This window comes from Lissotriton helveticus, chromosome 2_1, assembly GCF_964261635.1.
Source record: "Lissotriton helveticus chromosome 2_1, aLisHel1.1, whole genome shotgun sequence".
NCBI classification, from domain to species: Eukaryota; Metazoa; Chordata; class Amphibia; order Caudata; family Salamandridae; genus Lissotriton; species Lissotriton helveticus.
In genome coordinates, this window is record NC_136059.1 from 355820743 (window position 1) to 355839154 (window position 18412).

General features: G+C 48.0%; 1 protein-coding gene across 14 annotated transcripts in view; it reads left to right on the forward strand.

Annotated features, from left to right (window-relative positions):
- The window catches only part of NIPBL (NIPBL cohesin loading factor), a 1942504-nt gene that overhangs the window by 1025125 nt on the left and 898967 nt on the right, over window positions 1-18412 (forward strand). For all 14 annotated transcript variants that reach the window (XM_078674965.1, XM_078674957.1, XM_078674966.1 and 11 more), the window contains 2 exons: window positions 8434-8569; window positions 12079-12161. In XM_078674965.1, coding sequence (XP_078531091.1) covers window positions 8434-8569; window positions 12079-12161 — 219 coding nt within the window. The remainder of the gene's footprint in view (window positions 1-8433; window positions 8570-12078; window positions 12162-18412) is intronic.

An 18412-nucleotide genomic window follows, 5' to 3' on the forward strand; every position in this document is an offset into this window, starting at 1 on the left:
TTGACCTTACCACGGCCCCTTGGGTGTTCACAAAAGTGATATGGCGGTGGTTGCAACTCATCTGCGCAAATCAGGGGTTCCAGTCTTGCCCTACCTCGACGACTGGCTGTTGAAGGTGGGCTTGGCCCAGACAGTAGTCTCCCACCTCCAGACTACGGTTGACCTCCTGCATTTGCTGGGGTTCTTTATCAATGTTCTGAAGTTGCCCCTGATTCCCTCTCAGAAGCTCCTCTTCATCGGAGCGGTTCTGGGTATGATGCCTTTTCGGTCAAGTACACAAGAGGGTCCCTGAATACAAGTACTAGGCGGAGGAGGCAGGGAAAACACTGTAATCACTCTAATTTCTTTCAAAACATCATCATTGTTCCACACAGAGAAAAATTATTTGAAAAACATACATCTATTTATTGATTTTTTCTGAAATATTCATTCATCGATCCAAAAACAGTAAAGACATCAATATATATACATTCTATTTACATTTCAAAATATATGTGAAACCGCCCTCTCATAGCTCCAATACATCCAACACTATCACTCCCATCCAGACCATCAACAATCATACCACTAGACAATATATACAAAAGACAAATAATCACAGATCATTAACATTCATGCCTTTTCGGGCCTATCCTCCCGAACGGCGAGTCCAGGGTATTCAGGCTATGATTCCGATCTTTCGGCTTCTATCCTGGGTTTCGTTCAGGAAGACCTTGAGGCTGCTGGGACTCATGGCTTCCTGCATCCTGCTGACCACCCATGCCAGGTGGAATATGCGGGCTCTGCAGTGGGACCTGAAGTTCCAGTGGGCGCAGCATCAGGGAAACCTGTCGGATTACGTCCAGATCTCGGAGGGCGCTGCACACCAATTGCAGTGGTGGCTCACGAATCAGCATTGGGTCAGCGCAGGTCATTCTCCCATCCCCAAACGGAGCACACGGTGGTGACAGATGCCTCCATCCAGGGTTGGGGCGGCCACATGGGAGAGGCGGAGATCAGAGGTCTCTGGCGGAGCTTTGGGCGATTCTTCTTGCACTGAAGGCATTCCTCCCCTATGTCAAGGGGAGAGTAGTGCAGGTGTTCACAGACAACACCACCGCAGTGTGGTATTGCAACAAACAGGGCTGGTTGGGGTTGTGGACCCTATGTCAGGAGGCTCTGCGCTCTGGACATGGCTGGATCATCAGGGCGTTTTCCTGGTGGTTCAACACCTGGCACGTTCACTGAACGCCAGGGCGGACAAACTCAGCCGCAGGTGCATGATGGATCAAGAATGGCGTTTTCACTCAGAGGTGGCGCAAGGTCTCTTTCAACAGCGGGGAAAGCCTTTGTTAGATCTATTTGCCACCGAAGAGAACGTGCATGGTCATCAATTTCTGCGTGTTGGAATTTCCAAGGCGGCACTCGCTTGGCAACGCTTTTCGCCGAGAGTGTAGTAGCGGTCTCTTGTGTGCCTTTTTGCCTATCCCACTTCTGCCCAGAGTGCTGAAGATCAGGCGTGACCGGGCCCAAGTTATTCTTGTGGCTCCAGACTGGGCTCGAAGACTTTGGTATCCCGAGCTACTCAGTATGACCATCGATACTCCGATTTCGTCTGCCTCTTCGGGAGGATCTTCTGTCGCAGCATCCGGGGACAGTCCTCCACCCAAACCTGTCCAGTCTCCACCTCTTTGCGTAGATATTGCGCGGCGGCAGTTGATTCCTTTCGACTTGCCTACTGAAGTCTGTGATGTCATTCTGGCATCCAGGCGTCTCTCCACTAAGTTAGTATACGCCTGCAGGTGGAATACGTTTGTGGCATGGTGCACAGCAAAGGCTGCGCATCCCCTTTCTGCCACTCTTTCTGAAGTCCTACAGTTCCTTCTTTCTTTGGCCCAGCAGGGCTCTGCTCTGGGCACTATTAAGGGCTACCTTTCAGCGATTTCAGCCTTCCTTAGGCTACCTGATCAACCCTCTTTTCAAGTCCCCTGTTCTAAATAGATTCCTCAAGGGCATTACTCATCTTTTCCCCCTGTATTCCATTCGTAATGCCATAGTGGGACTTGAACCTGGTTCTCACATACTTAATGTGCGCTCCCTTTGAGTCTCTTCACAACTGTCCTCTTTGTCTGCTGACTTTAAAGGCTGTTTTCCTGGTTGCCATCACCTCTGCCAGGAGAGTGAGTGAGCTTCAGGCTTTTTCTTGCAAACCTCCTTTTCTGTCTGTCCATCCGGACAAGGTTGTGCTCAGAACACGTCCATCCTTTCTGACAAAGATTGTCACTGCCTTTCACATCGAGCAGACCATCACTTTGCCCACCTTCTTTCCGCCTCCGCATCCTTCCAGAGAGGAAAAGAGGCTCCAGCATCTGGACCCAAAACATGCACTTTAATTTTACCTGAATCGCACACAACAGTTCCGGGTAGATTACCAGCTCTTTGTTGGCTATGTAGGCGCCAAGAAAGGTCGGGCGTACACAAGCAGACTATCTCCCCATGATTCGTCTTGTGTATTAAAGCCTGTTATTCTCTGGCGAAAATGGAGCCTCCGGTGGGGCTGCGCGCCCATTCCACCAGGGCGCCGGCGGCCACTACAGTTTTGGGATGTGGTGTCCCCTTAAAATACATCCGTCGGGCAGCTACGTGGGCCTTGTTGCACACTTTTACTAAGCACTATTGCCTGGACAGCCAAGTCTGGAAAAACGGCTTCTTTGGCTTTTTCTGCTTTCTGGGACCTCCTGTTGTGATCTTGGTTCGCAGACTCTCCACCGGGGCTGGTATTGCTGGGGTATCTATTCTAAGGTAAGGAATCTATCACTATGTGTTTCATTCAGATGTACAAGTTACTTACCTTCGGTAATAAGTCTGTAAGAAACATTAGTTAGTGATAGATTCCTTACCGCCCCACCCATCCTCCCCTTTCTGCGTACTGATTTGTAGGGTTAAGGTCATCCCTTTCATGGCCCTAGTTTCAATGCACCAGTGGTCAGTATCTTGCATGGCTCTGCATTCCTGGTGCGGAATACATGTACAAAACCGACCTGCGCGAGCGTGGCGTCTAAGTAGCTGCCGCTCCGTAATCTCGGCGGCCACGACACCAACAAAGGACGCGAAACCTCACAACGCCACTTTCCGACGTACAGGGGTACTGCTGACGAAAACTTTCCAGAACCATTCTGAGGCCTCGGGGTAATTGTAAGGTAAGGAATTCATCACTAACTAATATTTCCTACAGATATATCGTTACCGAAGGTAACTTGTTCATCAATGCTAGGGATGATGCCATCCTGTATCCCGCTGACTCCACATAGCCGCTTAAGGATGAGGCTTCTCCAGGAGGAGCTCGACGCTCAATGGAGGCAATCTCAAGGCTCATTCAAGGAGGTCATATCTATCACTTCAAGGATGGTCTCAGTAATGTCCTAGTGGATGGTTAAAGTTAATCTTTTACAAGGTCTCGCTTTCCTCAAGAAGAAACCAAGGTTGGTGATGACATCAGACACTTCCATGGACGGATGGGGTGGCTCACCTGCAAGGTTTGCAGGTCCACGGAAAATGGTCTATACAGGAAGCTCAGTCTCACATAAACTTCCTGGAACTCAAAGCGGTCTTTCTGGGTCTTGAAGCATTCCTGCCAAAAATCAGGAGATTATTGATCCTGATCCATACGGACAACCCCACCACCATATTTTATCTGTTACAGCAGGGAGGGACAAGATCTCAGACCCTCTCAATCCTGGCTCAACATATTTGGGAATGGCTGATAGCCAATAACTATTGATTCAGGTTCACCATGTGCCAGGAGTCCAGTACGATTTGGCGGATTGACTCAGAGACACAAGACAGTGACACGACTGGGAACTAGACTACGAGCAGTTGCAAAACGTTTTTCACTGATGGATATTTCCAACCCTAGATCTGTTCTCTACGTCTCAACAAAAAATCGGATCCTTAGCCGGCAGGTACCCTCAACCAGGTTCTCCTTTCGAAATGCCTCCCACTTCTCATGGGAGGGGGCATATGCCTACGCATTCCCGCCGTTTCCTCTCATTCCAAAAGTCCTCTGAAAGATCAAACGGGAATCTTGCTGTGTCATTCTAATAGCCCCGGCCTGGGCGCACCAATACTGGTTCCGCTAGTTCACAGAGTTGTTTCGCCCATCAAGGTGTTCTCCGATTCACTTGCCACTAAAAGAAAATCTCCTTTCCATGAACCCGGGTCAAGTAGTTCACTCCCAGGTTCGCACTCTCAACTTAACAGCCTGGCTCCTCATCACACAGAGTTCGGCCGATTACAAATTTCTGAGGAATGCCAAACAATATTAAAGAATGCTCGTGCTCCCTCCACATTCAAATGTTACTCTGCCAAGTGGAAAAGGTTTTGTATACAGTGTGCCACAAACTCTTGATCAGCTTTCTTCGTCACCTGAGGACGTTTTACCTTATCTACTATCTCTTGCCAAGGCTGGTTTGGTGCATGCATTCATCAAGGTTCACTTGGCAGCAATCCCCAGATACAGGTGTCGTTCTGATTCTTTTTCCATGTGGTCTAATAGGCTAATAAAGGAATTTATGAGAGGACTTTTCAGGGTTTATCCTCCAGAAAGACCTCCTCCAGTACAATGGCAATTAATACTGTCCTGTCGCAGCTAATAAAATCACCTTTTGAACCTATTCACAAATGTGACTTAAAGTATCTCTCTTGGAAGGTAGCCTTCCTGTTAGCTATCACGTCAGCAAGACGTGTCGGAGCCTTACCATCAATTCTTTCCAGACAAGGTGATTCTTTGGACAAACCCATCTTTCATTCCTAAAGTACCTTCAGCAGTTCATCTAAATGAACCAGTGGTTTGCAGCTCCTCCTTCTCCTGCTGAGAGGGCACTCCATTCTCTGGACATTAAACGATGTCTGAAATTCTACTTGCAAAAGACTCAACCTTTCAGAAAGCCTACCCAGTTACTTGTTGCCTTTTCTGCCCGTAGGAACTTAGGAAGGGTCAGACTTTGACGAGGGTGCTCGTTGGGTCTCATCAGTTATTCTTTTTTGCCACGAGAGGGCTTGCCGTCCGCTGGCTGCCAAAGCTGCAGCGCACTGAACACGTAAGGTGTCGGCTTCCTCCGCCCTTGTTGCTTTGTATCTGCAGGGCAGCGATGTGGGCAAACGTCCATACCTTCACCAAGCATTACTGCTTGGATGCCTGGCAGAAGGCGGATGTGGCAGTTGGTCAAGCTGCTTTGAGGCGTTTATTCACATAAGTATGATTTTTAAGCCTGTTCCCTACTATACAAGTTTACTGTTTGTTTTCATGACATTTTTCAGATATTCTTGAATATTTTCCATTTTTGTGTGTGTGTGTGTGTATATATATATATATATATATATATATATATATATATATATGTGTCTTTTAGTATTCATATGCATTATTGTGAGTATGTTAAATGATTGTTTTTTGGGTCTCATGGTGGGTTGGTTTACCTTCCTGCCGCCTTCGGCCTTTTGTTTTTGTAAGTACTGCTTGCTATTCTGATTCAAGCATGTGAATCTATAAAAGATACAATACTGGAGAAAAAACAAGTTACTTACCTGTACACTGTGGTTCTCCAGTACTGAAATCTTTTATAGATTCACATGCGACCATCCCTCCCCTCTTCAGGTTCACCTTCCATACCTCTTTATTACCTAGGGCGCATGTGCTCGAAATCTGAAGGTATGGTGGCCCTGCACGGTAATGCGATTCTATGGTCTAAGCTCTGATTGGCTGGAGTTTGGATGTTTTACAACAATGGCTATTGGTTACTAAAGTTAATTAATTCTTATGGGCTTTTCAATGTTAAGCTTTAATACTGCTATTTTACGTTTACCGTGGGACTCCCACCATGACAACGGGGAAGATTCAAGCATGCACATCTATAAAAGATATCAATACTGGAGAACCATTCAGGTAAGTAACTTGTTTTTAATTCTTGTTGCAAGCCAACTTTGCCGCTGCATTTTGGGTCACCTGCCATCGAGGGAATAAGTAGTCAGCTATACCAACATGTAGCACATTCTCTTATCTCAGTCTGCTAGTTACTAAGGCATGGACAATGGTTATTCTCCAATTGTCTGGGATTCATATAAAAAGTCTACTTAATAGTTTTAGCATGGCAAAGGATTTGCTGCACAGTGCTTTAACTTGGTATTGCATAGCTAATGCATTGTCTACCATGATTCCCAAGTTTTTTACAATCCATTTGGGTTCTGTTACTTTGCCAAATGACAGGGGCCACCAGGATGTGTTCCAGACTAGGTGTACTCCTCCAAAGAGTAGTATCTCAGACTTCTCTGCATTCACCTTCAAACAGTGATCTGTCATTCAGTTTGCAGTTTCTGAGAGACAGTTGATCATATTGTCCTAAGTGTCCTCATAGCTTTCTTGTATAAACATCAGCAGCTGTCTGTCATCTGCATAAGAACAAATGGTGAAGCCCCATTTCTTCCCAATCTTAGCCAGTGGAGAAACATATGCATTAAACAGGGTTGTACTCATGAGGCACCCTGTGGGACTCCACACTTGATTATTTTTGGGTTGGAGGAAAAGGAGCCCAGTTGTACTTTTTGAATTCTGTTTAGAAAGGAACTAAACTATTGAAGGGTTTTGGAATGGAGTAATTTTTCATATAAAGTTTTCATCAGGAGACTGAGATACTGTTTTGAAAGCTGCCGACAAATCCAAAGGGATCAGGATGGCAGCTTTACCCTGATCTTTCAGTAATCTAATATTATCCAACATCACTAGTAATGTAGCGTCACTATTATTCATAGCCCTAATGCCTGTCTTAGAAGGATCTAAGAGATTATTAGCCTTTAAAAAGTCAACAAGCTGCTTGTTAATCAATTTCTCTACAAACCTAGACATGTAAGGAAGTTGTGAAAATTGGTCGATAGTTAGAAAGGTTAAAGACATCCAATCCTGCTTTTTTGCCAATGGGAATACAATAGCTTGTTTCCAAGCATCCGAAAGAAAACTGTCTCTGTTGATTGGCTAAAAAAGTTTGCTACGTAGGCGCACAAAACTGATGTGAAGTTGGAGTAGATTAAATGTGCGCACCGATTCAACCAAGGTCCCGACTTTACCTCTGACATTACCATCGCTAATTGCTCTTCTGCAAAAGGAGCAAAGTTTCCTAAATGAGATTGTGCTTCACAGAGGGGTTCCAAAGATTCCCAATTAATATCCTCCAATGATGGCTGAGTTTCAAAAGTAGAGTAAATTTGGGAAACTTTCTTGCAGTTGGCTTCAGAAGGAGTCCATGCTTGGTAAATGCCAGCGGCTTGCAAAGTTTCTTCACTATTTTGAATAGCTCCTTAGTTGAATTACTATTTTCCTCAATTCTTTTTACCAAATGCAATTTCTTGGTATGTATAGGGGCTCTATGATAATTCTTTAGCTCCTCTTTGTATATTAGCACGTCTCTGCTATAGTTTTTCTCCATCTGTGTTCAGCAGATTTGCATTTTCTTTTAAATAATCTACGTTCTATCGAATGCCACTTTTCTGACAGTGATTTCCTACTTAGTCTGCTTTCTTTCGGGGGTGGAGGGGTGCACACTGATCCAAAGTGTTACTTAATTCTGTATTTGAAATTTCTACCAATTCGGGGAGTGTCCACATTGCAGTTTGTTCTCTTAAGACGTACAGAGATGTCGGGAATTGGTGTTACAAAATTAGTAACTAGCTTTGCTGACTATGCCCGAGTCCTGGACGAGCTAATTACCCTTAATGTGAATAATAAAATAAAGTGGCTTAACAACCTCAAGCTTTTGGTACACTCGTTAGGTCTGGGGGCATCCTGGATTTCACAATGCCCTCCCACTAAACTTGAAGTAAAAAAGTTATATTGGGAATGGGTAGATTCCAAGTTACATGCTAATTCAAATCTTGGCACCCTGACCACCAAGTTCCTAGAACACAAAGTAGGGCGCAAAATCGAGCCCTTTTTGGATTTTATCCAATCACCTAGAGATAGGACTTTGTTCTTGAAATTTAGACATGGAACTTTACCTGTCAAAGAAATAACGGCAGGATGGAAAAGTATGGAGGGGAAAGACCTAAATTGCCCAGGCTGCAGTAAGTTTTAGAATTATTTTTCTTGCTGTAGCACTTTGACGGACTGCTTTTTATGTATTTTATGTATTTCTGTGTGTATGTATGTTTGTACTTTTATGACGATTATTTGTCGAATAAAGTATTGCAACACAACACAACACTACCTTTGCTGTAATTTTCTTGGGGCAAAATCTCTGGTCTGGTCAGCTTTGTCCATGCATTTCTAATCAGGTGACTTTATGATCTACACCTGAAGGTCAGGGATGTAATAAATTCTCACTAGCAAACATGTTCAGAAAGAGTTGTATATCTAAACAGTCAACTAAATGTTTATTTCATAGTTTTTTTTGGTCTTCTTTACAGGTTAAATAGCAGCGATACTGATGGGGAAGCCATGTACATTCAGATGGTGACAGCTCTTGTTCTACAACTAATTCAGTGTGTTGTGCACCTGCCATCCGATAAAGATACAGCTGCTGAAGAGGAGACAAATAAAAAGGCAAGTTTAGTTTCTAAAACATCTTTTTGGTATGTTCGAGGCAGATGGGCTGCTGAATTCATATCTGTGCATAGATCGCCGCCTAGTGTTGGGTCCGGATGATTGCACATTGTTTTCCTGGAAGAGTCTTCGAAGTATCACGAGATAGGTGGCTCCTCCCTCGGACTACAGTGCGCATGGGCATCCTCTCCATCCTCAGATTGTTTTTTCCCGCCATTGGGTTCGGATGCACTTTCCAGCACTCCAAGTTCGGAATCGAAAAAAACTTTTCAAAAAGGACAAAAGGCCTTAGGGTTCGTCGGTATTGTTTTTGATCGGTACCGAAAAGCTTTCTTCATAATTTAATTGCACTCCGGTCGTCGAATCGGGCCGTTAGGCCTTCTCGACGCCACGTGTACCGACGGTCGATGGAACGAAGTCCATTCAAATATTGCCCGCAGTGCAACTCGAAGTTTCCGCATACAGATAAGCATCCTGTGTGCAACAAATGTTTATCACCAGATCATAATGAAGGTAATTGCCTCACTTGTGCCCAATTCCGGTCCAAAAAGACGATCCGGATTCGGCGGGCGGCAAGGCAAGAAATGCAGAGGTCGGCACCGAAGCCCGAGAATATCTTCGACGATGAGGAAGAACTAGTTGACGCCGAAGACTTGGATCAAGAGGAAGATCTATACTCCGAGCACGACTCTGAATATTATATCGACGAGGAAGAACAGATCGTCGGGGTCGAGGAATACGACCAAGACATCGTAGCTGTCGAAGACGACTCCGATGACAACGGAGGGGCGAACCGTGAGTACACCGCCCCACATAGACACTACACCAATATCAGAGACTCAGGTCGAGGCATCGCCAACAGGCCTTAGCCAAGATCTTAATACTGGTTCGATAGCCCCGCAAATCCGCCCGGCTAAGAACATACATAAAGAGCCTTCTGAGACACGTAATCCAAAGCCGATTCAATCGAAACCGAAAGTCATCGACACGACAGTCTTCGGACCGAACGTCGTCGAACCGAAGGTGGTAGACACAAAGGGCGCCGGACCGAAGGCCAGCGTTCCATTTAAACCTTCGAAACCAAGGGCCGTCGACTCGAACAAATCCAGTTCGACAGCCGGAAAGGAACAAAAGGTTGTCGGCGAAAGCAAAAGGGCTATACCCAAGGCGGTCGTCGACCCGAAATCGAAACCCAAAAGTAGACCAACAGAGAGTGGTCGAACCGACAGCGGTCGAACCGAAGCCCATCCATCCAAAGAAGGGCATCGAGCCAAAGCCGCAGGCTCCGAGGACACCTCTACAGCCGAACAACTCGGGACACCCAACAAAGATTATCGAACCGACAAAACAAATCGTTCCGAAAACAGTGGTGCAACCTGTAAAAGACTTCACACCGACAAAACCTGTCTGACAGACACCAAAGCCTCAAAAGCAGATCCAGGCACCAAAAACGATCGACCCGAACAAAGGCATCGAACCGAAAAAAGTGAAATCTAAACCTAAGGCACCAAGGCAAAAGACTGTGGAAGAGGAGATCATCTATCCAGACCCCTCTACAGAAGTCCAATATATATATTGACCCAAACACTGGGGAAAGTGACTGTTTATACAAGGAAGAAAAGACCAGTGCCTGCTGAAGACTTTTCCAAAATACCACTCAAAAAGAAAAGAGACTGTGCAACCTCTCCTATTCTTTTCCAACCTATCTCTCCAGCTATGCCTACTACTCCATATGCACCATACTCACCTGCTCGCTCCGACTACAACCCAGATGTAGATCAGGACGCAGATGTAGGATTTGGATATCCACAAAACCCATATGTAGACCCCAACTCACAGCCTTGGGGGGATGGGAGGGATGACCCAGACACAGATGGGGCTCAACCCATTATAGATACAGAACCATGGCAAAATCCAACACCCAGACCCACAACAGCTAAACCTGGTGATCTGGCTCCTGAAATCATAGAGTTTGGATACCTGAACTTGCCTCCAGACTGCATGAATATTATCAAAGAGGCAAGAAAACCCACTACCAGGGCATGTTATGCAGCTAAGTTGAAACGTTTCGTTATTTACTGCAGTAACAACGATATAAACCCATTGGACGCTTCTACACAAAACATAATTTGCTATCTCTTGCACCTACAACGTTGCAATTTAGCCTACTCATCCATCAGGATACATTTAGCTGCGTTAGCAGCATATCTCCAGAACAGGCAACACCTTTCACTGTTCAGAGTGCCAGCAATTAAAGCATTTATGGAGGGACTGAAACAAGTAATTCCCCCAAAACACCCACCTTCACCAGTCTGGAATCTAAACATCGTTTTAATCAGACTTATGGGACCACCTTTTGAACCACTACACTCATGTGAACTACAATTTCTTACTTGGAAGGTGGCTTTCCTTATTGCCATTACTTCACTTGGAAGAGTTAGTGAGCTGCAAGCCCTAACTATTCAAGAACCATTCATTCAAGTACATGCAAATAGAGTAGTTCTCAGAACAAACCCTAAATTCATGCCAAAAGTGGTATCCCATTTTCATATAAATCAAACAATAGAACTGCCAGTCTTCTTTCAAAATCCACAGACAGTAGCTGAAAGGGCCTTGCATACTCTAGATGTCAAAAGAGCTCTGCTATACTATATAGATAGAACTAAGGCATTTCGAAAGACAAAACAGTTGTTTGTTGCTTTCGCACCGCAACACAAAGGCAACCCTATTTCAAAATCCGGTATAGCCAGATGGATCGTTAAGTGCATTTCAATATGCTATTTAAAGGCAAAATGTACCTTAACAGTTCCCCCCGAGAGCGCATTCTACACGCAAACTAGGGGCATCCATGGCATTCCTAGGAAATATTCCTTTACACGAAATTTGTAGAGGAGCCACATGGTCAACCATACATACATTTACCAAACACTATTGTGTAGATGTACATTCCAAACAGCAAGCTGCTGTAGGACAGGCTGTTCTCAAAACTCTTTTTCAGACTGCTGCAGTTGACACAGGTGGCCACCGCTAAGGGAGGTATTGCTATACATTCTATGCACAGATATGAATTCAGCAGCCCACATGCCTCGAACGGAAAATGCTACTCACCAGTATGCATCTGTTCTTGGCATGTAGTGCTGCTGATATTCATATCGCCCACCCGCCTCCCCGGTGCCTGTTGCAGCTGTAGCATTCACTCTTTGCATGGACATCTCTTACTGTACTATACTCCATCTCTGCCCCAATGGCGAAAAACAATCCGAGGATGGAGAGGATGCCCATGCGCACTGTAGTCCGAGGGAGGAGCCATCTATCTCGTGATACTTCGAAGACTCTTCCAGGACAACAATGTGCAATCATCCGGACCCAACTCTAGGCAGCGATCTATGCACAGATATGAATATCAGCAGCCCTACATGCCAAGAACAGATGCATACTGGTAAGTAGCATATTCCTTATCATTTATGGACTTAGTAATCTTTTTCTTCTTTTTTGTTTTTTTTGTTTAGGTTGACCATGACGTCCTAATTACCAACTCCTATGAAACAGCCATGAGAACAGCACAGAACTTCCTTTCAATATTTTTAAAAAAGTATGTGTGTATCAAAGAAACATATGTATTTATGTGTCTTTTATAGTGACAACCTAATAGTAATGCGGTTTTCTATAATCTCATTTCTATTGTTAGTCACTTACATTTATGTGCAGTCTGTTGTTGGACAGCAAACAAAAGGATGGAACCGTCCCAAGCGGATTGTTAAATCTGTTTTGCAGCATATTGATGTATTTCATATAATTAGCACTTTTCTTTATTTAGTGTATTGTTCAGAATATTACAAGTTGTTTACTTCAATGTTTAACTTTGGGTTTTGAGAATGACTTGTCATTTTGTAATTTAAACCTCTAAAGCCATGTGGACTGTATCTTTAATTCCATTTTCTGGCGAAGGATTCAGCACTAAATTTAGGTGAGCTATTTTCGCAACTACAGGGTAACCGGAGAAACTTATGTTCACAGCAAGTGTGGCTGTAGATAAACATGCTCTGCATACTCCTGCCAGCAAGTGTTGGGCTAAGAGGATTGCAACTCCCTTCTTTTGTGTTTTTTTTTTTTTAGTTTTTCGAGTCACAAGGTCTTGGTCCTACTCTGGTCTGGATGCGCATGTCACCAACAAAGTTGTTATATTGTTTTTCTCCACCATTGGGTTTGGACGCGTGTTGCTCCCGGTCTTGACAAGTTTATCAGTTTCCATCATGGCCTAAGAGTCTGCTGCATTCCATCTTTTTGGAGGAAGACTCTTCAAACCACTTCTTCCTGCGCCTACTAGTCGTTAGGAGACAGGGCCGCTTGGCCCTCAATGCCTTTCGGACCACTGCATGCTCCAAGACTCCCTTTGTAGAATAAAGATGCATTTGAGGTAATGGAACAGGTGCTCTTCAGAAGATGCCCAAAGTCCAATTCCAAATACCCCTGGGTCGATCTCCATGTAATCTTTACCTATTGCCAGAGCATGACAATAGCTAGTGGCACTCCTGCTTGGCGTTCCGCAGCAAGAAAACTCCGCGTGACTAGACAGATGGTGAGTCCACAGCAGAACGTCTAATTCCTCCTCTGACACTCCAGACATCTTTTGCGAGGTTGGCATGCTTGGCACCAAAGGAAAGGAATTTGGTGAGTCATCTGACCTCCTAGCACGCCACCCCACTCCTGAGATCATCAATTCTGATGTCTTGAAGCCAGAAGAGGAAGAACATCTGGGGACCCTCCATCTACCTCAGTCTGCTCTGGTCCTTGTCCAAAAACCACACCTTGCATGAGTACTGTGGATACTAAAGTCTCTCTCAGAACCCATACATTGCAGCATGTTGGAGCTGAGCACATTTCAAGCTCTGTGCCTAAGCCACCACCGCCTTCAGGTGCTCCACCACCTTCGAGCCCTGATCGGGACTGAAGTAAGGCCTTGGAGCCGAGAAAGGATCCTTCTAGATGCCTCGACCCTCTTCAAGCCTCAAGTCAGAGTACGTCAGTCACTTTAAAGCCAGCCCACCATCGAGGCTGAAAGCACCGTCTGCCCTGAAGCTCTCCTCTTACGAGATCAAGGAGAGCACTAATCTTGACAAGCTACAGCAGGAGATGGACAAGAGGCCAAGGAGTATCATTCAGCCACGCACAGGCAAGATCTCTGCCTCAGAAAAGACCCTGCCAAAGAAGCACAGGATTGTTTTTGAAGAAGTCCCGCCACGGATACTTTTGTGCCGCCTTTGCCCTAAAAAAGACAGACGGACAAAGCTTTTGCTTCTCCTCCATCTCCCACTCCCCTTCCATCAGCACTCCCCAACTCCTTCACCACCACCTCCCTCACCTATGACCTCTTCGCAGGGGTCACCAAAGTCGTATTCAGATACGAGCAGTCCTAGTCCCTATTCCCTGTCTGAAGACTTTGCCCCAGTCTACTCTGGCCGCTCTGATGAAGCTTGGGAGAATTATGACATAGACCTTCAGACAGACCTAGAACCTGGCCTAGTCCGGGCCTCACATTCTGATGAAACCGCAGCAATATTCAACGCATTCCTTCCTACCATAAGGTGGTCCTCTGTCATCCCTGAGGATAACTATTTGTTGGTGGAATCGCTTTGAAAGACAAAGTGTTCAGTCCAATCTTTCCCCATGCTCAAGGGAATGGAAAATTGCCCCTGAGTACCCAGTTAAATCCTTGATAGTCACTCCCTGCATAGAAAAAAAAAGGTATAAGCCATCGCCCTCTGACACACTCTACTTCACTGTTCATGTCCCACCAGACTCCCTGGTTGTCATCACTGCTAGGCTTATCACCAACTCCTCTTCTGGTATGATCGAGTTCACTGTGACGAGATGGAGGGGCTCTTACAGCACCTCCCTGATCAATACTGTATAAAAGGGGGAAGAACTTGCTAAAGAAGTGAAAGTCATGTCCAAAGCTACAATTAGGTGTACCTCGAATTCGGCATTAACAGCAGCCAGAGGAGTGAATACCGCAATCATCCTTCAGCGTCACTCCTGACTCAGTGTGTCCGGCTGGAGGTGCAATAGCAATGTGTCAACTTGCCGCTCAACTGGGAGCACCTGCTTAAAATTCAGATCTGATAGAGACTACTAGCTGCAGATTCCTTCACGTAAAATTATACCCAGGCGTGAGACTGGAACCGGAAAACTCTTTGCCACAGCATCCCTTCGCGCTGGGGAAGGTGCGGCATCACGTGACTGCCCAGGCGTCTGTGTACGTGACGTCCGTGAGGTCACATAAGCCCCACCCCGCCTACGTCAGTTTTTTCCTTTTCCGCGTGCAACGCGGGTCCGGTCTCTGTTCGGGCCTGTTTGGGCCCCTTTTTTCTCCCTCATTGTACTATTTTTTGGTGGAACAATGTGCGAATGCCTTCGGGCTTCGTCTTGCACATCGTTTTGCATCTTATGTCGGCGACGGACCCTCACCTCATTTGTATGTGGTGTTTAGGGGAAGATCACAGCACCACTGATTGTGAGGCGTGCCAACAGTTGAAGCCGAAGTCGCGACGGGAGCACCGGATAAAACTACTCTTGGCGCGTCACTCAAGGTCGGCTTCATCCCCACGTTCAGCCTCGGCGGACGATTTCAGATACGGTCGTCGTCAGCGCCCTCGTCCTTCTCCGATGTCACGAGAGCGTCACTCCCCTGTGGGTAAGTGTCGCAGTGTGTCCCCGGGGCCTGATCTTTGGCCTACCGGGATCGGGGGCTCTCCGCGGGTGATGCGGCCTGCGTGTCGTCCTCCTATCTACTGTTTCCTGTTGCTGGGTTGTCGAGAGTCTAAATGGAGGCATATGCGGCAGCTTTGCAGGCCTTGCTGGCGTCTCCTCCTCCTTCCCCTCCTGGGGCGTCAGCGGATCCCTTGCATTGGATGGGACTGTCTGCGGCTTCGCTGGCGGCTCTGGCCCCAGCACCGACTGGTTCGGCTCCAGACTTGGAGGATGTGGCGCTGTTGGGGTGCGTCCCTCCTTTGGACCACGGTGCATCTGCCTCGCCGCAAACTCCCACAGGAGTCCCTGTGGTGTCGCGGGAGGTCGCCGGGGCTCGGGTCGCATCCCCAAGCCCCTCTCGGTCCTTGGACAAGGTGGTCCTGTCTAAAGCCGAGGTGATGCTGCTACGGCGCCGGCAGCTGCTGGACCGGGCGGCGGCACAAGGGTCGGTGGACCCTCCACACCCCGCTCGTGGTCGAGGCAGGATGGGGGACCCCTTGTCCTCCTCCGGACCTCTCTCTTGTCCCTCCACGCAGGCGGCTGCCTCGTCGGAGGCTGAGTCTGCCCTGGCGGCGCCGCATGGGTCGCCAGACCACCTCCGTCACATGCTGGGCTGAGGCTGGCAGAGGGCTTCGTGTCACTTTCCTGGTCCCTCTCGTTCCTCCTTGCAGGCGGCTGCCTCGGCAGAGGTCAAGTCGGCGCTGTTCGGGCGCCGCAACTTGGCCACTTCACATCTGGCCCGCTCCGATTCCCGGTGCGGTGTGGCTTAGAGGAGCCCTATCCGGCGTCTCCATCAGCCCTGGATGGCGTTGACATCCTGCCTCAGGCGGTGGACTTTACGGCTCCAGACAGACGTCGAGGCGCAGATTCGTCTTTGGACGCTCCCTCTTCTCCGGAGGTTGGGTGCATACTGGTGTCATCCTCCCCGGAGACAGGTCACCGCGTGGTGGCTTTTTCTCCGGCTTCATCGAAGGGCGGCTCCCGCCATTCCCGAGGCCAGAGTGCTTGCCAGAGGAGCGACAGGTCTCCCACTCTTCAGTCCCGTCTGACTTCCAGGTCTGGCCTTTGCTCGCCCGCTTGGCTTCGGGGACGGCCGCCTTAGTTTACAGCCGTCGACCACGGAGGAGCTGCTTTCTCCACCGTGGGGCCCTACGGAGGCAGGTGCGGCATTCGTTCACGCGGTGTCCTCGGCTGTGGGCATTCTGCGCATGGGGGACCCGGTTGCTCATTTTCCGGCCGACCATCTCTTGGAGGTTCTCCACCAGGGCTCTGGTGGGAGGGAGCTGTTGCTTCCCTTTGAGGGTTTGCTTCTTTCTTCCCTGACGGGGGCCTAGAGGCGCCCTGCCTCAGGGGATCCGGTGCCTCATCATCTTCTGCACCGGTGCCGTGTGACCCGGCGTGCCTTTCCCTCCACTCCTCTGCCTCAAGTCGACTTTTGCGGCCTGCTTTTCCCTCCCTGCCGCCGCTCTGGACTCCACCGTCTAGGGATATCCGCTGGCTGAACTCTTGGGGGCGCAACATGGTCGCCTCGACCTGCGGTGCCCTGCGGGCCCTTAACACCTTGGGAGTTGGCTAGGGCCACCTCTTGTTTGTGGGACTCTGCTGAGTGCTTGGGATCTGCAGCTTCCCAGGAGACTGTTCAGGTGGACTTGCGGCATCATACTTTGGATGGCCGGGAACTAGCGGCGTTTATTCTCCGCTCTGCTCCGGACATCTCAGAGGTGCATGGCCGGGCCATGGCTTCCTCAGTCGCCCTCCGTCGCCATGCTTTGCTTCGGGACAGCGTGTTCCCTGAAAATGTTCGGGAGCGGCTGATTGATCTTCCATTCAATGGCACCCTGTTGTTCCATGCCCCAGCAGACTCCGCCATCCAAAGGTTTGTGGCAGGGCTCAGTCCTCCTCCTCTTCCTTCTCCTCCTCCTCCTCCTCAGTGATTGCTGAGTTGAGTTGGTTCTGGGCCTTCTTTTAGGCCAGTTGCCCTTGCTGTGAAGTGTATTTTTTGGCCACTCGAGTCCTCCTTGCTGGGACTGGGGCGTTGTTGGCTGCTGGATGGCCCCTTTGTTGACTGTGTGTTTTTGCTGGAATTGTCTGTACGGACTTGGCCCTCAGATTAGGCCTTCTGTTTTATCTTGGGCTGCTTGTCAAGCCTTCCACTGGGTTTTCTTTTCCCTGTGGCTCTTTCGTTCTTTCTTCTGCTGTGGAAGTTTCTTCCAAAGAGGGTTTCCATGTCTTGGGACTTAACTTACCCTATGTGGGGTAGTGGTAGCTGTTATATAGCCTGCTCTCTGCTAGGGGTTCAGGGCGCCTTTGGGCGGGTGCTCTCTGTGACATTTATGTATGTTGCTATTGCTTTTTTAGGCCTTGTGCACAGACCCCTTGTAGTGGTGTGTCCGGGCCTTCCCTCACCTTCAGGCTCCTGTCCTGCGGGTTGGGATGATTCTGTGTTTCTCCCTGGTCAGGTGTCACCTGCCCAGTATTCGTGGGCCTCGGGCTGTTTACTTCTTACTTCTGCTGGTCTATCGCTGTCGGCGCCGCTCTGTCTGGTCTGTTGCTTTCCGTCTAGGAGGGGCTCGCCTTCTTTTCCCTCTTTTCCTTGGTCCCTCTAGGCTTTCTTCTTCCTCTTACTTGTCCTGGCATTGGATGGAAGCTCTGTTGCCCTATAATGGAGTGTGGTGCTTCGGCCTCTCTGGCCTTGCCCTTGGCTCTCCTGTTGTGAGTGTACGGGCTTCTTCAGTCTTCTTTTTTCTTCCTACATCACTCTAGGGGTCGGTGGTGTTCTGCGTGTAGGGGTTCCTCTTGTCTGACAGGGACGGGGCTTTTCGCCTTGTTCGTGGCTCTGGTCCCCTGTGGGACCTTCTGTGATATCCCGGCTGGTGGGGTCCTTTCTCAGACCCTCCTTCCCTGTGGGTTTTGCTAGGGTATCTATTCTACGTGAAGGAATCTGCGGTTAGTAGTCTCGATCAGATGCACGAGTTACTTACCTTCGGTAACAATGTATCTGGTAGAGCTAGCCACAGATTCTTTCACGACCCACCCTCCCTCCCTGTTCTGCGAGGACCTTTCGCTTGGTCTTCTGCACTCTCCTCCCTCTGG